This window comes from Syngnathus leptorhynchus, chromosome 12 (genome assembly GCF_054491065.1).
Source record: "Syngnathus leptorhynchus isolate UIUO chromosome 12, UIUO_Slep, whole genome shotgun sequence".
In the NCBI taxonomy this organism is placed as follows: Eukaryota; Metazoa; Chordata; class Actinopteri; order Syngnathiformes; family Syngnathidae; genus Syngnathus; species Syngnathus leptorhynchus.
The window spans coordinates 1,475,601-1,486,766 of NC_141206.1; the positions used below are offsets into that span (position 1 = coordinate 1,475,601).

Below are 11,166 nucleotides of genomic sequence, written 5' to 3' on the forward strand. Positions count from 1 at the left end.
AATCTGAGAATAAAGTCAGAATTCTGAGTTTAAGGTCAGAATTCCGACTTTAAAGTCAGAATTCTTTAAAGTCAGAATTCTGAGAATAAAGTCAGAATTCTGACTTTAAAGTCGGAATTCTGACCTTAAACTCAGAATTCTGACTTTATTCTCAGAATTCTGACTTTAAAGTCATTCTGACTTTATTCTCAGAATTCTGACTTTAAAGTCGGATTTCTGACTTTAAAGTCATAATTCTGAGAAAAAAAGTCAGAATCCTGTCAACCCTCGTTTTTTTTCTTCACTGGCCCTAATCCTCTTCCGTACATACTGGTCAGATACAATCCTATAAAATACTGGACTACCGCAATACCGGAGTATTTCTACCTACTTTTGACAATTGACGACGAAGTTAACTCTGAATTTCGTCTGCTGCAATAGGCCTACCGCCCACCTCTATGAAGTTCACTGTAATGTGGATGAAGTCGGAATTAAACCGGAAACCAATTTCCTAATCCTTGCTAGATCGAAACAGGCCAAGTGCATAGAGTATGATGTTCATTGATGCGATAAGGCTTTTTTTTGGGGGGGGGAGGGGGGGGGGGGGCGGTTATTTGTGAGTGTTTTTTTTAATCAGTTTTAATACGTAACAAAAATGTAAATAAAATCGTCAGTGGAGAGATCAATAAATGGGCGATTTCAAAAGAATAAACGTCATACACCATACACGTAATACTTACAGAGACAACTATTATTGTTTTCTTTTAGTTTTCACAAATCTCCGTGTTACTCATTCAAAACAAGTTTTCTAAAGTGGAAGTTTGAGCAATGTTGCGAAAATGGTGTTTTATTTTGAAAAGGCAAACATTTTCCTGGAAGTCTTGCTTGATGTGGATCGCGGAACAAAAAGATGGCATTGGCAAGTTGCCTTCTTCCTCCAGTCATGGAATCAAGATCCTATGGAAAGGATTTGATTATAATCGACTACACTGCAGTTGACTTTGAACTGGAAGGTGCATCGGTGATCAGGTTGTTTATCCGATAGAAGTGATTAATCTTCCCACGACTTCGTCGTAGCTATTAGCGGTGGAACATTGAACGACGTATTTAGAATTGATTACGGCTTGGGAGTGCTGTATTTCGGACCTTATGGCAAATAAACAAATGGCTTTAGGCAGGTGAACTGAGGATGGATTGACCACAAGACGAACGTGATATGTAATCTCTTTGAACAATGCTAGCAGCAGCGGAAAGTGTGTCTTTCCACATTTGGTAGGACACCACTATTGCCCCCCGGAGATGTTGGATGTCCATACACGTCAGCAGGTCTCGAGACAACGACAGCATTCATACAGCAACACTCCATTCACCACAGGTTTACAATCTTAAAATAGCCATGCATTTGAAATCAAGGAAACAGTGGACAACCGTCCTATTTGGTGTCATTCTCGGATTCACCGCGTGTTCTTGGTTAATTGTACCCCAAGTTCTGGAGAGTAAACGTAATGAATCGCCCCAGTGTTCATGGAAAAGTGAGTCTACAGTCGGAAAAATATCGGGAAACCTTGCGGACTCTGCGGCCGTCTACGACCGGGGCAGTCATGTTTTCAAAAAGGAAGAGAACAGACCATACAGCCGGGCGAACAGTAGTGCAGACAACGGGAGGCCCTTGAGCCGACCGAAGCAGTTCCTCTTTGTGGGCGTGATGACAGCGAAAAAGTATCTGGCCTCTCGTGCCGTGGTAGCGTTCAATACCTGGGCGCATTCAATTCCTGGAAAGGTGGAGTTCTTCTCTAGTGCTGGCTCCAACAACGTCCCTGTACCTATACCAGTTGTTTCACTTCCAGGCGTGGACGATTCTTATCCTCCACAGAAGAAATCATTTATGATGCTGAAATATATCCACGATCATTATCTGGATAAATACCAGTGGTTCATGCGAGCAGACGATGATGTATATATAAGAGGTAATTATGCTTTTGCTATGTTTTTTTTTTCTCTGTGGGGCAAGACAAATTTGGCACAATCGCCGTTTGTTTGTATGGAATACAGACTTACACCCAACACACGCACATTTCTTTAAAAATAATTTAGCAAATAAACTGCATTGGACTGAGAACGTCCAATCACTTATTTCCAGTGGTGCTTCGATGAATCTCCCATCGATCGAGATCGGCCAATTTGCATGGAAAAGTACATGGTAAATGGTTTTCATTTCCGTTCATAAAAACGAACACAACTAGAGACCAGCCTGTGTACCGTGGGATCCCCTATCACTTTCGTTAACACTGTGTCTATGCATTTTCTGTAGTCAAATTGAAATGTTTTGTTTTGGTAGGAAAGGATAAAATAGATAGGAAAAAATAGAATTAAAATTGAAAAATTCGATCAACCGTATAATTGTTCGTGAGCAGCTCTAAAATCGAATAATGTGCACCCAACGCATGTGATTGGCATAGGAGTCAGTATCGGCCCATTTCACGATGATTGGTATCTGAATCAGCGGCAGAAAACTGCTCGAAACACCCCTGCTTTTTTGAATACTTAAATATGATGTGTTCTTAATGTGCCAGAAGACTGAAATGATGTTTCAAGTATTTTTTTCTCCAACCAAATGTCAGGAGTAACACGTTTTTTTTTTTTAGCATATAAACTAAAACACAACCACCATTAATATTGTAATGACATTTAACCTGTTGGGAGTTTCCCTGTGATTACCATATAATTTTATGTGAGTAAAATAGTTCATAATAGATGCAGCCATTTCTTTTGTGTGAGCATGTACCCTGTAACAACAGCTGAAGTAAACAAGTTGATTTGAACAAGTTTGATGAAGTTGAACCACACCGAAGGACCGTATGTAACCTCATCACAATCATGATTGTGCGGTTTGATCACATCACTTATGTAGAGTAAGCCATGTTTAAGCCTGTATCTCGTTAAGACGCAATGGTTATATGAGGGTTTGTGCACGACCTGAATATTGATTTTTCGGTAAGGATTGTTCAAGATCTCAAACGGTCACAAAGATGTTTTTGAGCATGTTCAAAACCTCTGCAACAAGTAAAACGGTTTCCAATCATTTGTAACTTCAACCTTTTGGGAACACTGACGAAATAGCAACATTCGCTGTGTTTGCATGCACTCGCGGCTCAGTGAGCTATGGGCTTTAAGAACCAACACTGACATGGAAAAGTTGCACTAACCGCAGTAAAGTAAACCACAGTCCTTACATGTGAGGCATTTGCATGTACAACAGACTGAAGTGTTCACGCATTTGATCATAAACTATTTGAACCATGTTGTTTTCATATTTTTCTTGTAACTTCATTAATTTATCCTTCTACTTGCCTTCACCCCCTTTAGGCGAGAAGCTGGAGTTGTTTCTGCGTTCTTTGAATAGCAGTAAGCCTCTTTATCTTGGCCAGACTGGCCTCGGCATGGCAGAGGAATTGGGCAGACTCGCGCTTGAGCCTGGGGAAAACTTCTGCATGGGCGGACCTGGGATGATCTTCAGCAGGGAGGTTCTACGCAGGATGATTCCACACATTGGTACTTGTCTCAGGGAGCTGTACACAACCCATGAAGATGTGGAAGTGGGCCGGTGTGTGCGACGCTTTGGAGGGACACAGTGTGTGTGGTCCTATGAGGTATTCAACTGTTTTCAATACAATGCCTGCTCAGTGGCCTAGTGGTAGAGTGTCTGCCCTGCGACTGGAAGGTTATGGGTTCAAACTCTGGGTTCGAAGACTATAAAAATGGGACCCATTGCCTCCCTGCTTGGCACTCAGCATTAAGGGTTGGAATTGGGGGGATAGATCACCAAGTGATTCCCGAGCGAGGCACCGCTGCTGCTTACTGCTCCCCTCTCCCCCAGGGGATGGATTTAAATCACATGGGGATGGGTTAAATGCAGAGGACAAATTTCACCACGCCCAGATGTGTGTGTGACGATCATTGGGACTTTAATCTTCAAATGTATGTACTCCAATGAAATGAATTGCCACTGTAACATTGACCACAGATTTAAATGAGGCTGCTACAGTGTAAACATTGGTAGAAAATTCATCTTATAACTCTAATAAATGTTGACTACACTGTGTATTTACGTAATATAGTCGTTAAAATGGACGCAATGAACCAGGGATTAAAAGTTTCACCTATGAGTAGGAGCAGAGCCAAAATGAATAAATGAATGAATGAATGAATAAGGCAGAAATGGATTTTGATTAAAAAGTGAACACACCAAATAAAACTGTTCGACTTTAAAATATATTGAGATACGTATTGCTTGTTATTTTATTTGAGTGATACTTTCAAAAGTAATGCCACATTTACAGTAACCTACTGACAAGTAAATTCATATTGTCAAATTACAACAAAAAACTCATTGTCTCATATCCTCTCAAACTGAGCTGTACCATATGGAATCGAATGTAAACCCATTGATTAGAACCAAAATAAATTTCAAATAAATTGTCTTTCAATCGTATTGCACCCCATGTATCGAGATTGGGATCATATAATTTTTGATTGGCCATGTGCACATGCCGACCTTTGATTGAAGATTTGATTCTTCTGACCACATAGGCACAAACCCAGGGGGTCATCTGACCTTGTGATGTGGCTCCCCCTGGGACCACATGAGGTCACATAGGCTTGTTCTAAAAATAACTCATAGTGATAGGAAATTGGAGATTTCAGAGTACTAGTATTTCCGGACTAAAAGGTGCACCGGATTATAAGGCGCACCTTCAATGAATGGCCCATTTTAAAACTGTCCATATATGAGACGCATCGGATTATAAGGCGCATAAAATAGGAGCTATACTGCAACAAACTGAGGTTGACTAGGGTTGTGGTATGCATCCACTAGCCTGTAACCAATAAGCCCTCTGTAAACAATCACGTTTCTCAAACTAATCTATAAAATGATCAGAACTGACTAAAGTTCGATTTAACGCATTGGTACTGCTTACCTATGTTTCCCTTCCATATCGATCCGTAAATTCACTCGAAACATTAACAGAGCAGCTTATTTTGACATGAACGTGCGTATAGCAGCTATCACCATAGCATTAGCCACCTGCAAACTCCCATGAGCCTCAGCAAAGTGTAAACAATCGCGTTTCTCAAATGAGCGACTATAAGATGATCGGAACTGACTAAAGTTCGATCTAACACCTTGGTACTGCTTACCTATGTTTCTTTTCCATATCGATCCGTAAATTAACTCGAAACATTAACAGAGCAGCCTATTTTGACATGGAATAGCCTCGTGCGTATAGCAGCTATCACTATAGCATTAGCCACCCGCAAACTCCCATGAGCCTCAGCTCGCAGACTCCCATGAGCCTCAGCAAAGTGTAAACAATCGCGTTTCTCAAACAAGCGCTTCTAAAATGATCGGAACTGACTAAAGTTCGATCTAACACCTTGGTACTGCTAACCTACATTTCCCTCCCATATCTATCCATTAATTACTCAAAACATTAACATAGCAGCCTATTTTGACTTGAAATACCCTTGTGCGTATAGCAGCTATCATTATAGCATTAGCCACCCGTAAACTCCCATGAGCCTCAGCTCGCAGACTCCCATGAGCCTCGGCAAAGTGTAAACAATCGCGTTTCTCAAACGAGCACCTATTAAATGATCGGAACTGACTAAAGTTCGAGCTAACACATTGATACTGCTTACCTATGTTTCCCTTCCATATTGATCCGTAAATTTACTCGAAACATTAACGGAGCAGCCAATTTTGAAATGAAATAGCCTCACGGGTACAACAGCTATTCAGTGACGCCCCCTGACCACGGTTGCCGTAATGCTGGTAAGCAATGCGACCTTCTAATTTAATAGTCGTACTAAAACGTACTGAAAATTTTGGCAGAGCACTGTGTACAAGCAGTATGGATCAACAAATTCATCATTGATCCATATATAAGGCACACCAGACTATAAGGCGCACTGTTGCCTTTTGAGAAAATTTTTGGTTTTTCTGTGCGCCTTATAGTCTGGAAAATACGGTACTCCAAAAACAGAGCGCTGGTGCGCACTGTAGGTTCTCCAGACGGGTCACGGTGCGTCAGGCAGTCCAAATGGAAACCGTTTAAACACGAGCTGCTGCAGAACTCATTGGGTGTGTGAATTGCTGAATTTGTAGAGCACAAGTTCTTATCATTTGGAAATTCTTTCCACAGATGCAGCAATTGTTCTATGAGAATTACGAGCACAAGAAAGGTTTCATCGATGAGCTCCACAGTAGCAAGATCCACAATGCCATCACACTCCATCCCAACAAATGGCCTGCTTACCAGTACAGGCTCCATAACTACATGTTGACCCGCGAGATCTCAAGACTTCGCTACCACACCATTCTGCTTCATCGGGAAGGCCTGACTATGACTCACCTCAGCAACACAGAAATGTTGTGGGAGGACCAACAGCTGGGAGGACCACCGTCTTACATGCGCTATCAGCCCAGTGACCGAAATGACGTTATTGAGTGGGAGTTCCTCACAGGCCGCCATATTTATTCAGCTTTTGAAAACAAGATGCCCCGCCAAAACCTTGGAAACGCTCTTCGAACTGCACTGGATGATATTGTACTCCAGGTCATGGAAATGATTAATGAAAATTCAAAAACTCGTGGCCGTGTCATAGATTTCAAAGAGATTCAATATGGCTACCACAGAGTGGATCCAATTCATGGGGCTGAATACATCTTAGACTTACTGCTTCTGTACAAAAAACACAAGGGACGCAAAATAACTGTTCCTGTGAGACGTCACGCATACCTTCAGCAATCTTTTAGTCGGCTCTTCTTTCATGAAACTGAGGTGTTAACTGTGGCGGACCTTGTGACTGCTATCAACTCTGAATCCCAGTCCTTGTCTTTTCTACCCAACTCTCTGAAGTTCTTGTCTCGTTTCCAGTTCTATGAGTCAACCAGGGAGATATGGGAGAAAAGCCAAAGGAAAGTTAACATTCTCGTCCCCTTGTCAGGTCGTTATGACACATTTGTCCGTTTTATGGAGAACTTTGAAAAAGTGTGTTTGATACCAAAGCAAAATGTTAAACTCTCTGTGATTCTGGTGGACAACGAGAGCAATGATAACAAAGGAAAACATGTTGACTTAATCAAAGATTACAACAAGAAATATCCCAAAGCGGATCTGTCAGTGATTCCCATGACTGGGAATTTTTCCCGAGGGTTTGCTCTAGAGCTTGGCTCCTCACTGTCAGATAATGACACCCTACTTTTCTTTTGTGATGTTGATCTTATCTTTAATGCAGATGCTCTGCAGCGCTGCAGAGATAACACTGTTCAAGGGAGCCAGGTCTATTTTCCCATCATATTTAGCCAGTATGACCCTAAGATAGTGTATGCTGAAAAGGCCCCAAGAGAAAACAATTTTGTTCTAACCAAGAAAAGTGGCTTTTGGCGTGCGTACGGCTTTGGAATAGCCTGTATTGTGAAGAGTGATTTGTTAAAAGCTGGTGGATTTGATACTTCCATTCTTGGTTGGGGTTTGGAAGATGTAGACCTTTTCACAAAGGTTATTAACTCTGGCTTAAAAGTGTTGCGAAGTCAAGAGCCGGGAATAATACATATTTATCATCCTGTCCATTGCAACTCAAGTCTTGATCAAAAGCAACTCAAAATGTGCCTTGGGTCAAAAGCAAGCACTTATGCTTCAACAATGCAGTTAGCAGAGCTGTGGATGGAAAAACACATGACAGTGTATAATAAAACTTTATCCTGATGTTTCTGTCTGCGGATACAACCATACAAGTTGACCTCTTTTCAAGAACACAATCAGCAATGGACAATACGGTAGATTGTATGTGTTGGTTTTGAAGCTATTCTCTGGACAATTATCCCAAAGAATCTAGGACGATTTTCTTCAAAGCAAAATTAAAAGAAGCAGACCAGTTGCAGTTGCGAGCAGCAAGTAATACAATATGTAAAAGGAAGTGGGACTTTTAAATTTAATGTAATTTGAGACCCATTCCAATTGAACATTAATTTGTGCATTAACTGTCCAGTTGGAATCTACTTTTTCTTATGTAACTTTGGACAGACAATGTTGATGACCCAATGTTAAAAATCAATTTCAATGATTCATACTTTTGTGGGTCTACCTCTACACCAGTGTTATTTTATTATCTTTAAAAGGACCTATTTAGAAACAATTCAAAAAGTGTTTGTCAGTGTAGATTTTTATATTGTAGGATGATATGAAAGTTGTTGTCAGCGAGTCAATTATATAATTAGCAATGAGAAGTGTAGATTTATTGTGACTCCCCAATTTATTTTCCATATTGTAGCAGTAGAATTATTAGTTCATATTTTACATCCCTTTTTGGTAATAGTATATACAACGCTATGTATGTATTGTGTATATGTATCGTGTTGTGTACTATATGTGCATGTGTGCATATACTTTACATATGTGTGCATGTATGTACGTACGTATGTACATGTTTATGTACATGTTTGTATATGCATATATGTATATGTAACACAATATATACACATACATTTCACATGTATTTCATATGTGTATGTACCTGTTTGTATATGTGGATATACAGGTGCTGGCCAGTAAATTAGAATATCATCAAAAAGTTCAATTATTTCAGTAATTGCATTCAAAAAGTGAAACTTGTACAATATATTCATGCATTGCACACAGACCGATGTATTTCAAATATTTATTTATAAGTGACAACTCATGAAAACTCCAAATTCGGTACTTCAAAAAAATTTGAATATGGTACCTCAAAGAGTTAGAATATTACTTTTTGGAAATGTTGGCCAACTGAAAAGCATGAACATGAAAAGTATAAGTATGTACAGTACTCAATACTTGGTTGGGGCATGAAGTCGATCAGTCTGTGGCACTGCTCAGGTGTTATGAGAGCCCAGGCATTGTTGAGTCTAGCTTATTGCATATTCCTCTTCACAATACCCCATAGATTTTCTGTGGAGTTAAGGTCAGGCGAGTTTGTGAATTTGGTGGTTTCATTAGCTGTCAGTTATAATAATCAAAACTAAAATGAATAAACACTTGAAATATATCAGTCTCCGTGGAAGGAAAGTATACAGTATGCAAGTTAAACTTTTTGAATGGAATTATTAAAGTAATTCCACAATTTGATGATACTCTAATTTACTGTCCAGCACCCGTATGTATATAACACAACATAGACACACCATACATTTCAAAGAGCAGCTCAGGGAACATGGCTAGTACTAGTGTCTGCTTACCCGCATAGCTAGATGACTGGTTCTCGCTGACATGCTCATAGTGCTGCCCTGGCACACATGCTTAATATGGCTTTTGCAATAAGATGGAACCAACTCAAAACAAAAAAATTACTTTTCTAGCTATTGAGGCAGTGTCTATTTCCCGTCATCGTCATTGTTGCAGACTTTTATTGGCTTACATTCATTTGGGGTTTGAGTTTTGGGGTAAATAAATCTAGGATACTTCAAACTTATTTCCACTACAGTTAATTCTTTTGCATTTCACTGTACACAGAAGCTACATTATAATATCTATTTAGGATTTACCACACATTCCGTATCAGATGAATGGAATATTTAAGTAGCAGCAGCCATTTCTTTCTCCTTAAAATGAAACTAGAAACTTATTGATTGTGACACATAATTTATAGGTTACATTAGTTTAAGAATAAAAATTATCACTATTTTTTTCATTGAATTTGTATGATGTTACATTTAGTGGACAGTGTTCGAAATCAGTGTGAAAGCATGCAAAGGGGAATAGAAACCTGAAACAACCCACTCCAACATACTGCTCATTGTCAAAGAAATGGAATTGGTGTATGCATCAAAATTTCACCCACCCTTCAGTTTATGTTGCAATGTTGTGTCTTTATATATGTGATGAGGACTGTTTAGTCATCCCGCATTACCACAATGCAGCTTAGTGTTTTCTGGTTTAGAAAGATTTTGTCATTCTTCAGGACTTAACGAAACGAGCACAGAGGTGGATAGACTAACCAAACATTTTACTCAAATAACAATATCAAAATACAGCCATTGGTAACTAAAATAATGAGATCTTTATGATATGAAAAATTTTAAAAACAACTGAAATGTATTTTTGCATTGTTCCTAAGAGGTATATAAAAGAATAAGAACTTCTCCTTTCAGTGGCTTTCTCAGTGTACTCCTACAGGTTGTTGTTGTGGATCATTTTCACTGAAAAAAAAAAATCACACTATTTTTAAAACAAAACATGCATATTGTAATATACACCAATATAACTTATCTAATGAATAATTGTTTCAAGTGTGTGTTTTCGTAGGCCTATAGATAAACTGATCCGACGTCGGTCAAATGTGCCCGACTGTCAGCACGTCGCCTTGGGGAAAAAATGAAAATACGTACACGCCGCGACAGATGAGTAGGGTCTGTCTGTAGGCCGCGAGATGGGGGCATGGTGGTAAAAAGTAGTGTTGGCTCCTGAGCAAACGATTTGTCAAAAGAACGAATCTTTTCGGTGAACGAGTGAGCGAATCACTTCTGAAAGTGATTTGTTCTTTTTTCAGTTCATATGACCTCAACCAGGGCGGCTCTGTGGCGCATGGGTAGCACGTCCGCCTCACAGTTAGGAGGGTGCAGGTTCGATTCCACCTCCGGCCCTCCCTGTGTGGATTTTGCATGTTCTCCCCGTGTCCGCGTGGGTTTTCTCCGGGCACTCCGGTTTCCTCCCACATCCCCAAAAACATGCTTGATAGGCCGATTGAGCACTCCAAATTGTCCCTAGGTGTGAGTGCGAGTGCGAATGGTTGTTCGTCTCTGTGTGCCCTGCGATTGGTTGGCAACCAGTTCAGGGTGTCCCCCGCCTACTGCCCGATGACGGCTGGGATAGGCTCCAGCACGCCCGCGACCCCCGTAGGGACTAAGCGGTTCAGAAAATGGATGGATGGATGGATGGATGGATGGATGGATGGATGGATGACTTCAACCAGTAGGTATAAGTAATGCACATTGAAGCTGGTGCCACCTCGCCGTAAAACAAAACGAAGAAAATGACTTAATTTCCCGTTCACGAACGAGTCGTGGATTGCACTGAACGAATCAGTGAGTGAACGAATCAGTGAGTGATTTGCATTTCCGGTTCATCGCGAGAACGGATCAGTGAGGGA

The 11,166-nt window shown here is 40.4% G+C and overlaps 2 protein-coding genes across 2 annotated transcripts in view; one reads left to right on the forward strand and one right to left on the reverse strand.

The window, feature by feature from the left end:
• Positions 1-534, reverse strand: part of megf10 (multiple EGF-like-domains 10) — a 56,718-nt gene extending 56,184 nt beyond the window's left edge. The window contains exon 1 of the mRNA XM_085925671.1: positions 371-534. The gene's annotated coding sequence lies outside the window, so the exon portion shown is untranslated. The remainder of the gene's footprint in view (positions 1-370) is intronic.
• Positions 535-795: 261 nt separating this feature from the next.
• Positions 796-10,159, forward strand: chsy3 (chondroitin sulfate synthase 3). Its single transcript, XM_085926446.1, has 3 exons — positions 796-1,946; positions 3,346-3,629; positions 6,183-10,159. Exons 1-3 carry the CDS (start codon positions 1,286-1,288, stop codon positions 7,746-7,748), a joined length of 2,511 nt encoding a protein of 836 aa, XP_085782572.1. The 5' UTR covers positions 796-1,285; the 3' UTR covers positions 7,749-10,159.
• The last annotated feature ends 1,007 nt before the right edge of the window (positions 10,160-11,166 follow it).